This window comes from Mobula birostris, chromosome 6 (genome assembly GCF_030028105.1).
Source record: "Mobula birostris isolate sMobBir1 chromosome 6, sMobBir1.hap1, whole genome shotgun sequence".
Lineage (NCBI taxonomy): Eukaryota > Metazoa > Chordata > Chondrichthyes > Myliobatiformes > Myliobatidae > Mobula > Mobula birostris.
This window is the reverse complement of record NC_092375.1, coordinates 60691389-60714035: the sequence shown is the minus strand read 5'-3', so window position 1 is coordinate 60714035 and position 22647 is coordinate 60691389. Positions and strand designations below refer to the sequence as shown.

At 36.9% G+C, this 22647-nt stretch overlaps 1 protein-coding gene across 7 annotated transcripts in view; it reads right to left on the bottom strand.

Moving 5' to 3' along the window:
* Positions 1–22647, bottom strand: part of LOC140199067 (zinc finger X-chromosomal protein-like) — a 30452-nt gene that overhangs the window by 6459 nt on the left and 1346 nt on the right. For 2 of the 7 annotated variants that reach the window (XM_072260524.1, XM_072260523.1), the window contains exons 2-10: positions 21844–21980; positions 15755–15838; positions 14827–14864; positions 12282–12379; positions 10550–11116; positions 4308–4466; positions 3629–3772; positions 2420–2461; positions 499–636 (exon numbers count right to left, since the gene is read on the bottom strand). In XM_072260524.1, the coding sequence (XP_072116625.1) occupies positions 499–636; positions 2420–2461; positions 3629–3772; positions 4308–4466; positions 10550–11116; positions 12282–12348 (1117 nt within the window). In that variant the 5' untranslated portion in view covers positions 12349–12379; positions 14827–14864; positions 15755–15838; positions 21844–21980. The remainder of the gene's footprint in view (positions 1–498; positions 637–2419; positions 2462–3628; positions 3773–4307; positions 4467–10549; positions 11117–12281; positions 12380–14826; positions 14865–15754; positions 15839–21843; positions 21981–22647) is intronic. The other 5 variants (XM_072260525.1, XM_072260522.1, XM_072260529.1 and 2 more) reach the window with 4 other exon arrangements.

Sequence of the window (22647 nt, the reverse complement as noted above, 5' to 3'; positions counted from 1 at the left end):
CAACAGAAAACAAAAACCCAAGTCTTGTGCTTTCATTATACATACATTGACTGAAGAGTTTTAAAAATTGTCAGAGACCACCACTCACTGGCCTCAGTTAACATGTATCTACAACGTGCTACTGCAACAAAAGCTTTTGTTTTGTGAGCACTGATATCAGTGAACATATTTTTTATTTGATTTTCACAGCCAAAAATGGAATTAAATGATTTTATTTTAAAACTTCTCAATCAGTTAAGCAAGTTTTTCTCTTTTAAGTCAAACTTTTAGCTTCATTTGTGTTTAGGGTTATGATGTTCCCTAATTAATGGCTTAATTGCTTTGGTAATAGTCCGTAACTTATCTTCTGAGTGCACTGTGGTAACAATTTTCCACAAACTTATGACATTAACTACTCAGCACAAGAGATCAAACACTAGTTACTCAAACTTTATTCTAACTGGAAATAGCATTGATCACTGATCTTAACTGGTAGCTTTTAAAAAAAAAGATACTTACCATATGCAGTAGCCCAAGCTACCGGAACAAATGTTTTGCTAATATCTGTTTCTTCAACTTGTTGTTCATGGCTAACTGCTGCTTCATCTTCTCCTACTATGACTTCCATGTAAACTTCATCTGCAATGTCAGCACAATCTGGGGAAACAAGCACCAATAAAATCTATTTCAATTCCTTCAAATAAGTTAATTTTGCAAGTTTCGCACTTTAAAAAATCACTTGGAATCACAATTATTATGCAGATAAACAAATCTCTATCAGTTATGTATTTGCAAATTTGATTGGACCATAAGCATTTACTGAAAATGGAATTTTAGCCCAATCAGCCATGCAGTTCTAAACCTTCTTCTTGTGTACTTAACCCTGTGGAATACCACTGTAGCTCAAGCCCAGTGAAGAATGATTCAACATTATTCTGCTCAATATTGGATTTATACTGAAGGGATTATACAGAGGGAGGTTCTTCTAGTGAGAGGACGTAAAATGAGGGATTGTATAGTGAGAGGGTATACAGTAAGTGGTCTTAAAGTGGATATTGTACACTGAGTGGACCTGGTGGCCTTACATGGAGGGGATTGTACTACAGGTGGTTTTATCATGAGGGTATTGTACATAGTGGTCTTAGAGTAAGGGGATATACCCTGCAGGGATACTGAGGATTATGTGGGGGTGGGGGGTGGGGTTGGGTTCAATGAGTGGTCTTACAGTAGGGATTGTATAGAGTGACCATACTGACTGCATGGACAAGAGGGATTTAGGGGGCTATGGGACTTGCATCTCTGGGCAATGCATGATATAGAATAGAATCATAATTATGGATATGGTTGGCTGAAGTGTGTGCTTTTATCCAGTAAGACTCAATGACTCTTTATTGTTTATAAAATGACGTAAAGACTCATTGACCATGCAGATGAGAACACCTACTCAACACCACTGAAGTTCCAGAATACCAATCAGACAACATTAAGGCATTAATTCAAACTCTGAAGCAATTTATCTGCATGAAACAGGCCTATTATCGCCTGAAAATTGAACTAAAATGAAAAAAATTAAAGTCACTGAGACAAGAAGGATAACTGTACAGTGACTGAATTCATACCAAACATAAGTCAAGATGGTTTCGGCATTGCATACCAGTCGTAGCAGCCCCAGAACCTGACAGCAAGTACTCCTCAGAAGGCATAAGCATCAGATTAATTCCCTATTGTACGGCTTCTGCACTTACTAAGTAATTCAATCATTACTTCAGCACCATAGTCTTTCTGACCACTATCTGAAAGATGACAACTGTTATGAGATGTCATTGCCATAGATAAACATCACAGTTCAACATCATGGGGTCCTGAAATTCCCTATCCAACATGGTTCTGAAGTATTTTCACAAAAGGAACTGCAATGGTTCAAGATGGCCAACCCTTTTTAGGATTAAAAAATGCTGCTTCATTACGCACAAATCAACAACATAATATTTTTCAAAAAGTTGGTATTAACATTTATACCAGCAGATAAATGGGGTAAATAAACTGTTTGTATTTTAGTCTAAATGTAATCTTACACCTGGTCAAACCTTGAGTACCTTATTAAGTATAAGACTCCTGTTACTAGTGTCAATGCTGCCTCCATTCAATTCTGTCTTTATCTACTTCATTAAATTTATAAAATTTTCCAGAGCTAATGGTATATAAATAATCTATATATTCAACAGATAGTATGCAAATACATTAAATCCACAATATCTATTTTCAACTGATAAACATTTCCTTGTAGTAAAAATCATGCAAATTGTACAGTATGTACAGTTTATGATAGTATTATGTACACAGCAATAATTTGATTAATAAGCCACCTAGAATTTCTGGGTGTTCAAATTTTTGAAACAACAAATTTTAGGAGCAGTGAAATAAAACAATAGGCACTTACTTGCTTGAAGGTAGCAGTTCTCCTCATGCTGTGTTGCGTTCACTATGAGATAATCCATTGAAATGTATTAACTACTTAACTGTAGAACATGTATATACCACTTAAATTTAAAAATTGACCCAATTTTAATATAAATTACTAATTATTAGTTTTAGTTTAGGTGATTAGTTTTCTAAACTAGCAAGCCAGTGGTTGAAAACTGAATGCACTTTGCCAAGGAACATAGTGGAGTTCAATAAATCTTGTAATTCTGGGCTCAATATAATTACTGCAGCCTGGCTAATCTAGTTGACTAGCCAATGGATGAATGATATGATATAATCTCTTGAAGACCATGTAGAATAATCACTCAAAGCCTGCCTTTTCTGCCAACAAGTAGTGCCTGTATTACCCATACTCCAATAGTAGCCAAAATGTTTCACTGACAAGGCTGAACAGATATATTAAGATTAATTAAAATGGATTCAATTTTGCAGGATTTCCTCTCAAACAAGTCAGTGGTTTACTACTGTGCTCCTGAATGTGTTCCAATGGTGGACTTAGACATCAGGGGAAAAAAAACAGCAAAACTTCTGCTAATTCTGCAGTGGAGAATTTGCATGAACATTCTGTATCATGCAAATGTTCATTACTTCAGTTAAGGTAAAGAGCTATGCAAGTCTTAAGTAGAAGATAATCTGGATTTTTTAAAGCTCTTAAATAGCTTTTAAATGTCATACAGATTCAAAGATTTTGACAATCATTGCATTTGGTTTAACTGGCTGTCAAAATAGCTTTAGGATTTTTATGGGTGGCGATTAAATTATTCTCTTTTCCAACATTTGATTGTTTTACACTGGGGTAGACCCTGTAGGACAGGAATTGAATAAACTTCAAACCACATGGCATCAAACTGTCATCTACATTTCAGGCATCAAGAGACTACTCACATGACCTACTATTCTAATACTCATCATTAGTGGTCACAAAATTTCACCCAACACAAACGCCAAATTAAATTATTTTAAAGTACCTATCTTAGATTCAAAATTGCATTCTAATTGGTATTCAAGCAATGTCATCACAGTTTAAGGTGGATTTCTAAAAGATGCTTGGAAACAGTAATCCATTCTGACTCACTAAATTTCTTTAACTTGCTCTGGAAGGACTGTATTTACATTGGGGCTCTATTTTATTAAGTACAAAACCTTTTTAGAAATCTGTACTTACTGATATCCTCATCTTCTTGATTAGGGTCATTAACAGTCATGTACACCATTTTCTCTCGCGATATTCTGCCCACGTTGCCCTGATCCAGTAGTCCAACCCCATGATCATTATCAGGTTCACTTTCGCCGATGTCTACAGTTCCACCTTAAGTTGCACAACACAAAAATTCATTATATTTCACCATTAAGCTAAAAATCCCCATGAATTGCACATGATCACTTTGTAAAAATAATTATTTACCTCCCCTTACACCACTCTTCTCCCCTATCTAAACACTTAAATTATGTGGAAACTTCAAGGGAATTTACAATGAAACAATGGAAGTACAAGATAAAATGGAAATTGTCTCGAATAGCTTTTGTTCTTTAAGAGTTGTCCCAAATAAGTGGCTGCCCTGATTAACTGATAGCCCAATTAACCAGGATCCACTATATAAGCAAACTAATGCTTTTTGACTCACCTTCATCAGCTACAGTATTTCAAAACCAGCAGCACAACAAAAAATACAAAGATCCTTACATAAAATGAAAGAAATCAGTGTGTCAAATATTCTTAATTTAAGTAACTGGTTGAATCACAAATTATGCCCACAATTCCTACTTGCCCCACCTAACCATGTTTTTTTTGGTAGGATTCAAAATGGAATACTAAAATGACATTGATCCACCTGATTACTCACCTAAATCATCCTCACCATCATCTGCCTTGAAAATGTAAACTTTAATGACATCACCACAGGTACTATCTTCTTTTAAATTTTCACTCTGTGTTGACAGTCCACTTTCAATTTTCAGCTCACCATTTCCTCCATGTTCAATCTTTCCTCCATCATCATCCACTTAAAAAAAACAAAGTTTAGTATTAACCACACACACGTCCTGAAACATGCAAATTAGGTTTTTACAAACTGCTTAGTGATCTGTGTCAAAGTAATTGTTTAAATATTTTCATTTTGTACAGAGTTGCATAATTCATGCTAAACAAAAATGTAGCTTTCTACAGGGAAAATACAACAAAATTCTGAAATACGAAGAAATTTTTAAAAAGTATTATTGGATAAAACTATTTCAATAAGTAAAAGCATCCTAGTAGCACTTGCTTTTCCTGGATAAAAATACCATGTAATTAGCAAACAACTTCAAAAATTAGAAACTATACTTAATCCCTTCTTATAGTCAAATAGTCATTATGGACAGATAGTCTGCGCTGGTAGTTGTTAAGTGTAATGGCCTGGTTAAGATTTCTGCCACTATGCTGTGAGGTAGTTTTCTGTAAAAGCAGTGTGCTATGCTGGAAAGTGTGTTTTGGCTTTGGTAAGTTGATGACCCATGTCGTTCAACATAGGATTACAAGTCAGCCAATCAGGATTGTGGGATGTGACAGAAAGTTCTAGAGAGCTGTGGGAAGGAGTTTCCTTGAGAACAATAGTGTAGCTTGAAGTCTTTGGCAGGAGCTGCAGAGTAGGGCAGAAGGGAAGATGCTGCAGAATGCTATTGGAAGGAGAGTCCCTGTTGCAATAACTGTTTTGTACAGATGAATGGCTCCAAGGAGGAAGGGCCAATATTCCTAAGAGAGCCAGTCCATTCAAGATAGTCTTCGAGGGGAGTTCAGAATGAGGCGCAGACTGTGGGTCCAGAGCATGAGTCAAGAGATACACCCCTGACCTCTCCAGTATGAGCTCCAACATTTTGTGCACATTGGACTGGTTTAACAGTTATGGGCCATTTTATATTTCCTTTCTTTTTCTGTAATTGTTTGTTAAAGTTGAAATTTGGTAAATATATTTTCTTTATAATTTTATGCTGGTGTATGATCTGCCATTTCTGGGCGACTGATAACTGTGTATGGGCAGTATTTACACAGCATTCACTCAGAATCGAGGTTTCTTTAATAGGAATATCACTAAGTCCCTTTTTGGTTGAACCCCAATCATACTGACCCTAGACATATATTGTTTATGAAAGGTGGCCTTCTCACCAGTCACGTGGCTGTTCGCAGAGTTAGCTTGCGAGCCCTGGTGAGAGGGTCACATAAGCAATAAATGGGTGGTACCTTAATGAATGTGTTTTCTATCATTCAACCACATAGTATGCATTTTCATGTTTTTGTAGCTACTAACTTTAGCAGGAACACAGAGTACCCAGTGACTGCCTTCAAATGTGCTTGTGATATAGCAATAATCCCGACAACTTCAAATTCAATCAGTGACCCTTTTCCCAGCCAGTCAATCTCAGTAGATAACAGCACAGGTTACGACCACTCTCGGCATCAGAGGGAAGAGGAAAAACAATATTTCAGGGTATTTATTATAAAAGCTAAGATGGGAAGGATTATTTAGAATACCAGATAAGGATAGGGCTGCACCTGGCTATGCTGAACTCATGGATAGGTAAGTTACTGTCCAGACTTATAAATGATGAGAAAAATTGTCACTAGCAGCTGCAAAAACATACACCACTAATGGAGAAAATAGAAAGAAAAAACACCTTAAAAGTTCACAGTTGTAACCAGCAAAAGCATAAACGCAAACCAAACTGATGCTAGAAAATAAGTATCAGGGCAAACAACAATGCAGGAAACAACGGCACAACAGGAACATTGAAACATAGTGAAAATAACACAAAAATTATGCACCTTTCAAGGCACTATATGTCTAGGAATAATTATTATGCATCAGGTTTAAAGCAAAACAAAAGTGACACTTGATTATGACCAATAAGTTAGAAACCATATGGCCTGAATACCAAAGGATGCCTATTTTATAATTAATGTACTCCAGGATAAAACATCAAAAAGTATACACAATAAAATGATACAGAATGAAAAAACAAAAAAAATGTCTACAGTTAGACAGGGAGAAAACAACCCTAAACATTCTCCCCCTCTTCCCTCTCCCTCCACAACCCTAAACAACATTCTCTAGAGTCGGAAATGAGCTCTTCAGGGTAACATGTCCATACTGTTTTGCCCATCTACTCGAGTTCCATTTGGCCAGAATACAACCATATTCAAGTGCTTGCCTAAATGTCTCCTATGTGTAATAATTGTATCTAATTCTACCACCTCATCGGACAATGAGTTCCAGATAGCAACTACTCTCTGTGTTTAAAAAATGTTCTCCTTGAAATTTCCTTTAAATTCCTTTCTTCTCAACTTAAAACCTATGCAGGGCGAGAGAGACTCTGCCTCTCACAATTTTATACAACTCCATCAAGTCACCCACCAGCCTCCTTCAACACAGGGAAAGCAACACCTGATCCAATCTTTCTCCAAAGTCCTCCAATCCAGGCAGCATCTTGATGAATTTCTCTCCAGCACAACTACAATCTTCCTTTCATGTCACAACCAAAACTGCACAAATGATACTGTGCTGGAATTGTATTGGTCCTCTGTAATTAAAATAGCCTACCATTATTAATTAACAAGGGTCATAAGTAAGACCAACTTGGGCAAGATATTTGAAAGTACCCAATGCTTGGGCAGGAACATTCGTCATCACTATGGAAAGGAGAAATATTGCTGAGAAAAAAAGACTGGTTATAACTTTTAAAATCTGCTGAATCTCAAGGCACATGAGTGACTTGACACGACTCCATAATGTGTGAACACACAAACAACTGGATAGACATACGTATATTAGGAAATAATTTAGTCAGCTAAGTTCTTGGAAATTAAAGTTAAGAATCTATCCCAAACGTGCATTTTGTTTTACTAATCAACAAAAAGTGAAATAATTATCAGACCCAGTAGTTATTTTATAATAAAACCCATAGAAGCCTCAAAATGACTTAAAAACTTATAGCATGTTAATTAAACAACTAGTTAAAATTGAAGTCTGGCTTTACAGGTCAGCAAAGCAAGTTTAAACAAACTTGTAAATTAAATTAATGAAGGACAGGATGCAAAGCTTATGTCAAAAGTGCTAAGAGAATCTGGGACTATAGTGCGTAACATCTGAAAGTCATCCTCTGCAACAACCTCAATTTTGATGTGGAATCGTTACCCTAACTTAACATATAGATTCAGACAGCACAGACATAGATCCATTTGTCCAGCTCGTCCATGTTGCCTGTGATGTTAATCTATGCCAACCACATTTGTCTGCATTACACTCATTTCCATTCCCAATCTAACACTTATCAAGATAAAACTTAGATCTCCTCTAAATTTCTCCTCTCATTCAAACTTGTGTCCTCTATTTATAGACTCTACTGTCCTGGGGAAAATAGACTCTAATCATCTACCCACTCTATGCCCCTCACAGTGGAAACAAACACAGCCCATACAATCTCAAAAGTACAGCCCTTCATTATCCCGCTGAATCTCTTCCACACTCCCTCTATTGATACATTGCTTCTGTAGTGTGGTGACCACAACTTTTATAGCTACAAGATGATGCCTGACTCTTGTACTGATAGACTCAGGGTATCAAGGCAAGCATACCAAAAGCTTTCTTCACTGCCCTGCCAACTTGTGTCACTACTTACAGCAGCAAGTTATGGGCTTGCATCAAACCAGGTGTCAAACTGCAAAAGTAACTGGCATTAATATATATTAGCAACAAGGGTCCCTACAGCAATCCTTGCAACATACAATTTTTTACAGACTTCCAGTCAGAAAAACATCGATCCACCATTGCATTGCCTCCTTTCACTGAATCAATTTTCAGTCTAGCTTGCCAACACTCGCTTGTGCCTTAATCTTCTGGACCAACCTAACCAGCCGGAATTTGTCAAAAACCTAACTGAACTTTTCAAACTTGCACCCAAGTGATGCCAGTGAACCAACAATACACCTACTATTTCAATAGCAAAGCACATATTGAATATAAAATTAAATTATTTTTATTTCATACGTAAGGATGTAAACCCCACCAGCCTTATACTGCATTCATTCTAAGGACTGGATATAATACAGGCAGTTAAAATCAGTTAATCCATGACCATCCTAAACCAAAATTACCTTTTTAAGCTCATGGACTAGATTTCACAATTCTTCACTGAAAACAAATGTGTAGGTGCAGCAAGCAGTTCATAAGGCATGTGGCATTGTAAGAGGTTTTGAGTACAAAAGCAAGAATATCTGACTGCAGTTGTACAAAGTCTTATGAAGATTCATCTGGGGTGTGTGCAGTTTTGGTTTTCATGTCTTAGAAAAGGGATTTACTTGCTATAGGAGTACCAGAAATGTTCATCACAATTCTGATAAGGCTAGATTACCTAGATATGGAGACGGCATTTTTCATGCCTGGGTACCTAGAACTAGGAGCCACAATCTGGGCAAGGCATTTGGACCAGAAACAAGGAGAAATTTCTTCATTCAAATGGTGACGAAAAGGTGTAATTTTCTACCACAAAGGACCATGAATAAGTTAAAGAATTGGATAGGCAGATTGTTATATACAAAAAAGGATCAAGGGTTTGGAGAGAACAAGAATATTAGAATAGTTGAATCGTACAGTTCAGAAACAAGCCCTTTGGCCCACCATGTCCAGGACAACATTTTTGACAATTTGTACTAATCCTATAATCCCACATTAGTACTGAGACAGAGGACCAGCCATGATTGCATTGAATGGTGGAGCAGACTCAACTGTTTGAATGCCCTCATCCTCCATCCACTCTTGTATTTCACTGAGCTAGATTCTTGCAAGTACATATTTAATATAGGAGAATAAACAACTTTTATTTTTCCCCACAGCTAAAAATCCATCTCAAATTTACTTGCTCTTTGGGACTGAGCACATGACGAAAATTTGTCTGAACTCAAAAGGCATGTTCTAAACCCTTTCACACAACACATATAATTGCAATTCATGAAATTAAGCTATGAAACCAGGAACATTCACCATTTAGCTTGAGGGCCAGTTTTAGCTACCCTACCCACACTGAGTTTGAATTTTTTTTCAAAGTTTCTGGATCATGGGGGCTTGCAATTTAAACCATTTTAGTATTAAAAATTCATGGTGTAAATCATGGGCTCAGGGTGGACAAGCAAACTTGAGAAGGACTTTGTGCATTGGGAAATAGTGACCAAACAATAGAAGATAGTGCATAATTTGCAGATATGGAAACTGCAACTCTGGCAGTGCCAAAATTATCACAGTATCCAAATCCCAAATATTTACAGCCCCCATTAATGACATTAAAGTGAACAAGAATATGGCATCGAAATGTACTGAAGATATAGAGGGAGTTGGGAAAGCAAGATACGAACAGAGACACACAGAATTCTCACACACTAAACATGAGAAGCTAGTATGTCAGCAAAGTAAATAATGATGATGGCAAGTGGAATATTGGCACATTTATTGTATACACTGTAAATGTACCAATGGCACAAATATTGGCAAAAATCACACCTAGCGCAATGTGTACAATTCAGATCTCTTAATACGTGGAAGGCTGCTCAAGCAGGTTGATTCGTGGGAGGAAGGGGCTTGTCTTGAGGAAACATTCAGAAAGTAGGATCTTTACATTGGCATCTAGAAGAACAAGTGATGTAACAGAAACATGAAAGGTTGAGGCACTTTAGTAGGATAGATACTGGTAAGATGGTTCCTTTGTGAAGGATTCCAGAAATAGGGACTATGGTTTCAGATAAAAAGGGAGTTGCTCACTTAAGACTGAATTGATGGGAATTTCTTCTTTCAGAGGGTCATAAACTTCTGGAATTCCCACAAAGTGTGACAAAGAATGAATCCCATTTCATATATTTTACAATTATAAAGTAAGACTTACTCAAATTAATTTAGATTGCAATCACTTTTTAGACTTGAATGAAATATTCAAAAGTTTTACAAACAAAATAATTTTATAATATCAAGTGAAACATTATGATTGAGTCAACTTTTGTGCAGGGACAAAGAACAAATTCCATTCATTTTCCATGTGCCAAAGGCCTACCTCTCTCGTCACTTACAGGAAATCATTAAATAATCTTCACTAGTGCCTTTATTTCCTACTGGAGCCTCGATGGTTACGGGAACTGTCTCCTGACTCTGAAGGTGTAAACTGCGTGCATCTATCACAGTCTCCGCAGTAGAGTCTGTCACCAGAACCTCTTCTACATCAGGCAATAAGGCATCTGTGACTATTTCAGCTTCACTGACTGCAATGTGCTCAGCAGTGGCCATATCAGACACATGTATCGACTCACTTGTCAGTACATGTTCAGCTACACACATGGCCTCTGAGGTAATGTCAGAAGCTAATACGTCTTCAGGGATTGTAGTCAGCGTTTCCTCTGTGCCAACATCTGTGTCCAGTACTTGTTCAGGAACAATTATGGTTTCTGGTTCCTCAATAATATCAGGGCAGTGGACATCTTCAGCCACTACGTCTTCAATGGCATCCTGTATTACAACAGAGTCAGTATCATCAGAAACAAAGTGGGATTCTGGGTCAATAGTGGAATCTACAAAGACGGTTTCTTGAACTTCCACAAGAATATGATGTCCATCAATATGCTGTGAAGTCACTTCATGAACTAAAAAATTAAAAAAAAAATCAATTAATATGCACAAACAAAACCTGGTTACTTTACTATAATAAGCAAACAAGCATCAAAATTATGACACAGGACTGTCATTTTGTCCGTTACAATCAATATAAAACTATCAAGTTTAACTCCATCTTACAACACTTGGCTCTGCAGATCACAACTTCTCAAGTTTTTATGCAATGCAGATTGTTGTCTCTACCATCCTACCTGTGAACACCTGCCACCCTGTGGTGGAAACATTCTCCCTCACTGCCTTTCCAAATATTCACCAAATGACTTTAAATAAATGCCTTCTCTTTTTGAAACCTTGGCTTGGAGAAATTAATCTTCCCTATTTGCTTCTTCTAGTTCTCACATTCATTCTACAAACACAACCAGTAAGACAGAATAGTTATTCAATTTATTGTCTGAGAGATCCTGTATATGAATTTGACAGTAAAAGTGTCCATGAGGACCACGGAAAAAATATAACTGACATTTCCAAGTCCTTTGCATCAATTGTTTATCAGAGTATTTTCTTTTGCTCATGAGTGGAGGATATACACTAGAAATAGAGCACAAGTCTTAGATAGCTTTATAACTGTCCAGTGCTTAAATCATATAATGGCAAATCGAAAAATAAAACTTTCAAATTAAAAACATACTCAGAATCAGATTCTGGCTTACTATGACTGACATATCATGAAATTTGTTAACTCAGCAGCAGCAGTTCAATGCAATACATGATAATATAGAAAGGGAGAAAAAAGTAAATGAATTACAGTAAGTGTATATATATATGAATATTGAACAGACTAAAAATAGTGCAAAACAGAAATAATATTTAAAAATAAGTAAGGTATTTTTCATGGGTTCAATATCCATTTACAAATCGTATGGCAGAGGGGAAGAAGCTGTTCCTGAATTGCTGAGTATGTGCCTTCAAGCTTCTGTACCTCCTTCCTGATGGTAACAACGAGAAGAGGGCATGCCCTGGGTGATGGGGTCCTAACATTGGACGTTGCTTTCCTGAGGCACCCTCCTTGAAGATGTCTTGGGTACTGCGGAGGCTAGTACCCGAGATGGAGCTAACTAATTTTACCACTTTCTGTATATAAATATTGCTCAAATATTCTTAATATTCCAGTAAATAATATAGATTGTTTATTACCTGTGTTATCAAAAATCACCTTGGGCTCCTGTTGTTGCAGTTCAAGCCCTCCTACATCTTCATCCATGGTCTGCAAATTTCATCAGTCACCAGGGTATCTGTTAAACAAATAAAAAAGTTTAAAGAATGCTTTACAAAATATTTTGATTGTCACATCAGTTTGTACTCAAATTGAATAATCACAATACACTGCTCCTGAAAGAATTTGGATAGTTCATACGCTATTTGGCCAGTAATAGGAATCGAAAATTAGGCAAAATGTACATTCAACTATCTGCTACACTTCGCCACTAATTTCAAAACGTCAGTACTCCTTAGATATGCCAATGATCTATGAAACGTAAATGAAGAAAGAATAATACATGTTTTCAGAATTTGGGATATTTCATGCAATATTTGGCCATTAATGGGAATCAAAAATTGAAATGTTACAGCTAGACCATATTTACTCAGATTTCATTGTTCAGAAATTCAGAAAATTTTAATAGCTAGGCTATTAAATTACTTTTCTGAACCATGCTATTTAGTAATCAGCTATCGAACCTACAAAAACTACCGTGTTCATTATTATTTCTCTCACGCTCACAGCGCAAAGTTCCAATAATCTTTCAATTCAAGGGACTCAATTCTTTAACAATAACAAATATAAGAAGCAGTACTAAAAAAGCTATCTTTGCATGTGTAGAATTGCATTCACATCTGTAAACTCTAGTCAAAATCCCCAATCTCAATTGTGATGGAAGGAAGTAGCAAACAGCAGATTACCATTTCCCTATAGGGAAGGAAAGAAAATCAATGGAGACAACGTATGTAATAAACTACACAGTATGTCTCACAGAATGTAATTTCAAAGCATCAGCGATCTGGCAGTAGACAGATTATGAAAACTAAGAAGGGAAATGGATTAAACTCGGTTTGCTAATTATCTGCCATTTTGTAGCTTTCTGAAGCTTAAAGCTCAGTCCAGTTGCAAGTACACAAATGAACATATTAATCACTATTGTCTTGTCTCTTATAGTTCAATATTAAAATACCATTGTTAAACACTTATAAATAAACAGAAAATTGTCCGAGACAATGACATCTATTGGCTTTAGTATAAAGTACCTCCACATCACCCTACCTTAAAGGCAGTATCCGAAGAAAGGAAACAGGAAAGTGAGAATAAAGATAACTTGTTTAATCTGCAATCTCATTGGTTGCTTTTATTTTAATACAGTCTGCGTAGACTTTCAACTTACAATCAATCAGGAAAATGGAAGATTATTTCCCAAGTCTAATGTCTTAATAGGTGACGGTTCCTCATCTACTGTGTATTGACCAATGCCTCCTACAAACACTATTTGCTGGTTATCTGGCAATGAATAGTTATTTCAGCTCCCCCCAAATGTGTATTTTAGATTTAAATGTTAATATGAGCAATATTTTAAAAAACTAACACCAAACCACAGTTGGAGATATTTCATTCCTCCAAGAACTTCAAGATACAAGTAAAAGTTGTGGAAAAGGAAAGCAAAGTAAACAGGCAGAGAGATTTGAGAAAGCTACTCTGGGACTTAAGACTTCGGTAATTGATGGAATTGTGTCAGCAATGGTAATGCATTTAAATTTGGAGTTTAAAATATGTGATATTGTACTACAGAGCTGAAGAAATATGACTTACTGCAGACATGGACACAATGTAAGAAATTCATTTGGAATCAAATATGACATTAAGATTGTGAACAATCTGCTTCAGTAGCCAGGAAGGGTGTATAGAGTTAATAGCTAAGGAATAGAGACCCATTTTCAATTTTGTGCTTTGTTATAAGTTAAAGAAACAATCAGATATTTTACAAATGTTGAGGTCAGGAGAGATGTTGAAGCAAAGCTGGATTTCCTCTGTTGAAACTAATATGACTTGAATTTAATAACATTGCTAATGGGCAACATAAGAAACAGAAGAGTACATGTACAGATCTCTGAGGAATCGAAGAGGCAATGCTGGAAACATGAAAAGAAACATCACTGGTGACTGAATACAATTGGGTAGACAAGAATGTAACTTGATGACTAGATCCCAGCTGTGTGACAGGAAAGGCACTGGTGGAAAATAAAATGTTCAACAGTATCAAAGAATGCACAGATTGGTTGAAAAGGAAAAGATAGGCACAGAAAACAACAGCTCATTTGTACAGTAATATCAATTATAAAAACTTACATGGGTGTACTTATGTCGCACCTAATTTGGAAAATGTATTTAGAAACCACATCTGCCTGATATTCGCTGCTGAAGGCTGTAGTTAATTAAAGAAGGCATATTCATTTGTCCAAATGACTGAAATATCATTCACACTGCATCTAATATATTTGGTTGGCCCCAGACTGGTGAAGAGTGTTAATGAAGTAAAAATTTGAGCTTCAAGCTCAGTGAATTCACTTCAATTATTCATGTAATAAAATGAAGTAACCAAAATATTTTTATTAGAAGAGGGAAAATCTTGTCTTTTGACTAAACTACCATCTTCATGTTTAAGATTAAATTCTCTTAAAAAATATTTCTTACCTTAGCCCGGCCTTCCTTCAAATGTTCTCTGCTATAAGCTAAGGTCAAAGAAAGGAATTTTAGTTTACCAGGCCTGCAAATAAATGTATCAGCATAAAAGCTAACCTTTCAAGAAAAAAATAAACAATGGACATCTGTAACAGAAATCTCGAGCCAGTGCCTTGCGCTTGATTTCCTTACTTAAAGAAGGGTGTATGTGGGAATTGTGGGAAGCAAATTTATTACTTGGGCAACATTACAGACAGAAAGGTATAAGTACAGATCTCTGAGGAACAAGAGACAATGCTGAAAACACAGAAAGAAACTCATCCCTGGTGGCTGAATACAACGGGATAGACAAGAATGTAACTTGATGACTAGATCTCAGCTGAGTGACAGGAAAGGCGCTGGAGGAAAATACATGAAATGTTCTTCCCATGAGGAAAAATTGAGTTAAATGTGCTTATATACTTTGTGGATTCAAAGAATGTGAAATGGTATCATTGAAAAATATTAAGATTCTGAGAGGACTTCCTAAACACTGTAATAAACACTATGAGGATACTTCCTTTAAAAGTGGAGTCCACAACGAGAGGATATAATCTCAGACAAAGGGTCAACTAATTAAGGTTGAAACAAAGAGATTATTCATCAGGAAATTTCTAAATATTTGGACTTTTGAGGATTTTGAATACTGAAGTCAATAACCAATAATTTTTAAGATGACAAGACATGAACTACAATAAATCAAAAGATTTGGAAATGCGAGGAAAAGTGAAGTTGAGGCCATGAACCAGAACACGTGTGTAAAACTAATGTTCATTTATGCCCTTTTCCATGAAATATCTCTTACAACTTTCTTCTTAAGATCATAATGACATACACAGCTGTTTTTGCATAGACCCTTCAGACTTGTTATTTAAGAACACATCTCTTTAAGAATAATTACCATTCAAACTAATTTTTCACTGTGTATAGATGTCAATCACCATTTGGACATAGGTTTTCAGATGCATCTACATGAATAAGCCACCTGGTAAAAGAAGGAAATAAAGTCAAATTCAATATCATTACTTAATCAGACCACAAAATCTGCACACCCATTTATAAAACATGCCTACTGTACCTGAATCTAACATTTAAATTCCCTACATGATACTTTAGATTTCAAAGGTAAAATTTCACAAACCATAAACTCTGGAATCTCCCATGGCTGTGAAAGACGACTATAACTACAAGCCTCCTTTTTTCCATGTCAAAAGACTGTGTGTAAATGTGCCAAAACGTACACATACAGGATTTCAAATAAAGGTGATCCCTTTATGTAGACATAAAACATCTAATGTCAGTTAACTATCCACCATGAAAAATAGAAGCATTGGTAAGAATGAGGGAAAAGAATAAGCTACAGCAAGATAGTTTCTGATAAATGGGAAGTTCAGTATCAGAACTAGAGCTCTAATCATTGTTGTAAAGGTCATGAACTAACAGTCAACATGCATTCAACAGTTGTATGAATGAAGTATCGTGGACCTAGCTTTTTAAAAAAAATTTGGCAGCTTAGTTAAGGGAACAGCATACCAGTGAAATTTCCAACTCTACCTTTCACATCCACCAGAGGGCAGATGGGCTTTAGTTTTATATTACACATGAAAAGCTCCCTTCCTCTACAGAACTGTATACTATAAAAGACTAAATAGGCCCTTTAGTCACTGATATTCCACTGAGAGCAGTACTTATACCAAAGAGGGAATGTAAACAATTAACTCTGTCTGCCAGGCATCTTGGTCTGCTACCACAGTAGAATCTACTTGCTCTGGGAATACCCAATATAAGCACTCCTAGGGCAAGAACCCTCCAGAGATTACCCTGGGACTTGTATCTTTCTGACCATATTTATTGTACAAATCATATTGAATTGTAAGCATGACAAAAGTCGGGAATTGCACATCTGGAGTGACTTATTGGTTTTCACTCTAAGAAATCTCTCCAATTGTACAATACAGAAAAAGACATGCCATAGGCAAAGGAACTTCAGATCAACTGTGGGTAACTCTTGCTTTAGGGCGAGGATTGATAACGTGAAGCCTAATCTCAGGAGTAGAACAGATATGTGGTAAATTATCAGGATCCCTTGTGATGCTATGTAACATCAAGGTAGCTCAAAAATATCTGCAGCAACTTGGATTTCCAAAGTAGCTCTCTCTCATTATCCCTCAAAATTAGTAGTCTGCTAATCTACAATCATTTTTTTATTGTTTTAAAAGCTGTTGATTATGTCACTAAAATATACTAATTAAACATCAAAGGATCAACATTTAAAAAAATGATATGAAGTAAAATGATTTCCTAGCTTCCCTCCCGGCCAGTTAGCCAGAAAAGAACAGATGAACATATCCATTAAGACCATGCTGTTGCATGTGGAATCACTGCAATGGATCACCACACATGCCCAGCCAATGACAAGTAAGTGTTAGGGAAGGGGAGGTGGGTGGTGTAATAGTTTCTTTTGTGCTTCCAGCTTAGTCTTCTTTCAAAGGGCTGTATTTGATCATTTGCAATTAAATACGGTGCTGCATTTTTTTGCAATCCTCACTTACGTAAATTAGCCCCAAAGTTATTACAGGTTGGATACCCTTTATTCAAAATTCTTTTTTTTTTCTTGAGTGCTGTTATCACAAATGCAAAATTCCACAAGACACTGGGAACGTTCGCAAGTAATACACACATCTTTGCACAGCAAACAGTCCTGACAAGTGTCCTCACATATGTAATGAACAGATGTTAATGAAAAATATAAAAACACAGCAATAAAGAGAAAAATGAAGATCTCAATTGTGTATTGTCAGCGTTGGAATGAACATACGCTGCTCATGAAACAAGATCTATCATAGCAAACTGAACACTGAGGGTAATTGTGAATATTCAGCAAGTTGGTAGCAGAACTTAAAGAAAAGGCACGGCATTAAATTTTTGAAGTGTCGCTGATGAAAATCTAATACAAGAACAAGTCTAGAGTGCTGTTTATCTTTTATCTTAGATAAAACCTTTAAAAAAGTTAGTGTACTGTAACCTTTTAATCACAACACGGCATTATAGGTGGAAACTGCCGCTGTGTGTTGTTCAACAGCTGATTCGTGTATTCTCCTGATGCTGCTTTTGTTACCCTGCACATATTATATTTTCATTATATTAATGGTATGTAATAATTTTGGCTGTTAAGTACATATGTGTGATGAAGAAGTGTAAGATAAAGACTGCTTACCAGTAACACATAAATTCAGTCAGAAATGATAGCAACCAAGTTATTTCATTAACTATTACAAATCCAAAATACTTCCAGCCCCAAGCATTTCAGATAAAGGGGTACTCAACTGTATATCCTAAAATGCTGAATGCCTTCAGGTTCAAAGACTGAGTTTTATGTTTTAATCTCCCAGTATCTTACAAACCCTCTAACCAACATATTTCCCATTTCCTTAACAGAAAAAAATTTAACTGCTTTTGACAAATTTTGTGCTCATGCTTCCTAGTGAATAAGTTAATGCAAGCTGTTTACAAATGAAACATGCTTACCAAACTGCTCTCTAGTTGTCATTATGATAGAGAAGAATGTATAAAATAGGTAATAACTGAATATTTTTCTTCACTGAACTGATAGCAGTTTTGATAAAAGGAAACCTCTAACTCCAGCTTTGCCTTCAGACAAAGCCCAAGGCTGCATTTAAGACCTCAGCTGCAGTCATCTTTCAGACTTCAATGCCCATCTTTGGAATGCAAAGGTTCAGATCAACAGGCTCTCGACATACAACCCATATAGATGCAAGCATGCAGGGGCGGATGCAGCATTTCCAGGAAGCCAGTTGATTCATTCTGAAGCATGAAACACAGTGTCCTTGAAGAACAAGTAGATGACTTTCAACCACCTCATTTCTCAGCTGATTCAAGATCTAGACCATAAACATCTGCTTGTCTGACACTCTCCACATGTCATTTAACTTACTGAATATTTCCAACTGATGGTGTTTATTTCAGCAATATTTTCATATTTTTCTCTGCAGAAATTGATCATTTTTGGAGCATGTGTAATGGTTAAATCTATGTGTTAACATGTAGGAAGATGATGTGGTGCTAGATGGCACTCTTGTTCCAGTTTCTCCACAAGTAAAGTTTACAAATTTACTTCAATCGACAGTAATTCAAATCTTTTGAAACCAAGAGGGCATACATGAACACTCTTGTTTGACAATACTTTATTAAAATTGGAATTCTCAGTATGGTAACTCAGTGGAACATTGACAATCAGCATTAAGGATGTAACTAGTAGAGTGGATAGGGGAGAACCAGTGGATGTGGTATATTTGGATTTTCAAAAGGCTTTTGACAAGGTCCCACACAGGAGATTAGTGTGCAAACTTAAAGCACACGGTATTGGGGGTAAGGTATTGATATGGATAGAGAATTGGTTAGCAGACAGGAAGCAAAGAGTGGGAATAAATGGGACCTTTTCAGAATGGCAGGCAGTGACTAGTGGGGTACCGCAAGGCTCAGTGCTGGGACCCCAGTTGTTTACAATATAAATGACTTGGATGAGGGAATTAAATGCAGCATCTCCAAGTTTGCGGATGACACGAAGCTGGGCGGCAGTGTTAGCTGTGAGGAGGATGCTAAGAGGATGCAGGGTGACTTGGATAGGTTGGGTGAGTGGGCAAATTCATGGCAGATGCAATTTAATGTGGATAAATGTGAGGTTATTCACTTTGGTGGCAGAAATAGGAAAACAGGTTATTATCTGAATGGTGGCCGATTAGGAAAAGGGGAGGTGCAACGAGACCTGGGTGTCATTATACACCAGTCATTGAAAGTGGGCATGCAGGTACAGCAGGCGGTGAAAAAGGCGAATGGTATGCTGGCACATATAGCAAGAGGATTCGAGTACAGGGCAGGGAGGTACTACTGCAGTTGTACAAGGCCTTGGTGAGACCACACCTGGAGTATTGTGTGCAGTTTTGGTCCCCTAATCTGAGGAAAGACATCCTTGCCATAGAGGGAGTACAAAGAAGGTTCACCAGATTGATTCCTGGGATGGCAGGACTTTCATATGATGAAAGACTGGATCGACTAGGCTTGTACTTGTTGGAATTTAGAAGATTGAGGGGGGATCTGATGGAAACGTATAAAATCCTAAAGGGATTGGACAGGCTAGATGCAGGAAGATTGTTCCCGATGTTGGGGAAGTCCAGAACAAGGGGTCACAGTTTGAGGATAAAGGGAAAGCCTTTTAGAACTGAGATTAGGAAAAACTTCTTCACACAGAGAGTGGTGAATCTGTGGAATTCTCTGCCACAGGAAACAGTTGAGGCCAGTTCATTGGCTATGTTTAAGAGGGAGTTAGATATGGCCCTTGTGGCTAAAGGGATCAGGGGGTATGGAGGGAAGGCTGGTGCAGGGTTCTGAGTTGGATGATCATAATAAATGGCGGTGCAGGCTCGAAGGGCCGAATGACCTACTCCTGCACCTATTTTCTATGTTTCTAAGTAACAATCTGAAAACACGTGTAAAGTGCCTTCAAGCGTAGCTTAAGAAACATAACATTAAATAAGCAGGAACACAACAACCTTGCTTTCAACAAATTCTCAGCATTTGTTTTGCAGTTTCATTCCTATTTGAACTCAAGATAACACTCCCTCACACCCAAATTATGTTTCCATACTGATTCATCTCATAGAATCTGCACTCTATGCTGCTGAGATTCTGACATCAGGTGCGCAAAAAATTCTATTGTCATCTCATGGGATCTGTAGTGTAAACACATGTGGAGTCAACGGAAACAAGCAAGTCCCTGACCCCAGTACTACAGGCAGGTGTGTGGCCAGGAGCTGATCAGGTGTGATCAAAACATGAGCAGGTGTGCCAAGTGGGTCTATGAAAGGCTACAATGAACAAAGGATTGAAGATGCAGCATAAACTCAGGTAGCTAGTTGGGAAAGTCATTCTTACATACAGAAACACCAGACATGGGAGGCTCACTAAATAGAATAGATATTGCTAACTCAAACAATATATTTTCTTCCAACTCTGCTTAAGATGTGTTTGTCACTTTTTTTATTTCAAAAAGATAATTCTGCAATCTATGGAAAACTAAAACTAATGAAACCTATTGAGATGACTTTGAATTAATCCCATTTGTTATTTAATATTTTATTAATTTCCTTGCTCCAGGTGGATCCTTGGTTCCATACTCTTTCCACATTTTGATTAATTTTTCCCTCATGATGACAAATACAGAAGTATTTAATACTTCTACAATTTTTCTGGCATTCCTTGGAATTACCATTCCTAAAACTTTACAATTTACACATTTTAGAAGCTGTTATGATCTGTATTCAGTCTCTTTCAGTGGACTATTTTCAATTACCATAAGATGATAAGACACGGAAGCAGTAGGCCATTCAGCCCATTGACTCTGCTCTGCCATTCATTCTGGTTATTCTTCCCCCTCAACCCCGTTCTCCTGCCTTCTCTTTGTAACTTTTGATCAATTTAGAACCTGTTTTAAATATACTAATGACATTGCCTCCACGGAGGTCTGAGGCAATGAATTCCACAGATGCACCACCTTCTGGCAAAAGAAATTCCTCCTCATCCTTTTATTCTGCAGCCATGTCCTGTAGTCATATACCCTCCCATTACTGTAAACATCATCTACATATCCACTCAATCCACACCTTTCAATATCCAGTAGGTTTCAATGAGAGGCCCCCACTGTTCCCCACCACACTTCTAAACTTCCGCAAGTATGGGTCCAGAGCCATCAACGCTCCTAAATTAATCCATTTCATCCCCAGGATCATTCTCATAAATCTCCTCTGGGCCTCCTTCAATTTGGGGCCCAAAAATGCCCAAATATTCTTAAAACCCTCTCCTCCACATGGTGGTAGAAGCACAACTTTTCAATATTTACAATTACACAGATAGATTGAAATACAATGAGTAAAGCACTTCAAATCAGATTAATCATGATCTCTTGCTCCTTACCCACACGCATCATGGAAGCTAATATCTTTCCTGTTACAGCCTTTCATAACTATATCAGCATTCTTGCTCCAAGTTCTGTTACTAGCAGCTCTGTTCTTCTGTGATTGTCCAGCCTGTACCTCAACAGAAACAGTGTCCTGTCCCAAAACATGATATTGTTAAATATACATTTACTGATATTAAAAATCACTGCAAACTGCACAATACTGAGGGAAAATGAGAAAAACTATTAAAAAGCCTGCACCACTCACTACAGAAAATTACTTGGCCATCTAGATAAAAATCAATAAAATTAAGTTTGATTTTTTTCCGTGTTCAAAAGTTGTGCATTCTTCATAAATATAGGCATATCTGAGTTTTCCCATATCTTCTTTTAACATTTATACCTCATGGTTATGTTGAAGAAAGTAAATGGCTGAACAAAATATTTCATGCCATGGTGTAAACTTTCACATGCAGACACTGAAGAAATTTCTTAAACGTATGGAATTTGTTTTCAGAAATAAAAGCCTTTTCATCTTCTCGGTATACAATTTGATAGAAACAAAGCAGTTATAGGGCATCTAAATATCAAGTATTGCATCTATTTAAATATAGGCTTCTCATCTCCGAAAATTGGATTTGTTCCAGCCAACAAATATAGGGAAAAGACAAGACATAGGATCACTGCTACGTGAATCGGTAAGAAGATAGCAAATGCAAATGAGGCAAAAGTACCTATCCTACCCCGGACCAAACGAGTGTTTTTTTTTAACCGATTAAGTCCAAATTCATTATGGTAATGTTTCAAGCATTGTACTGGGA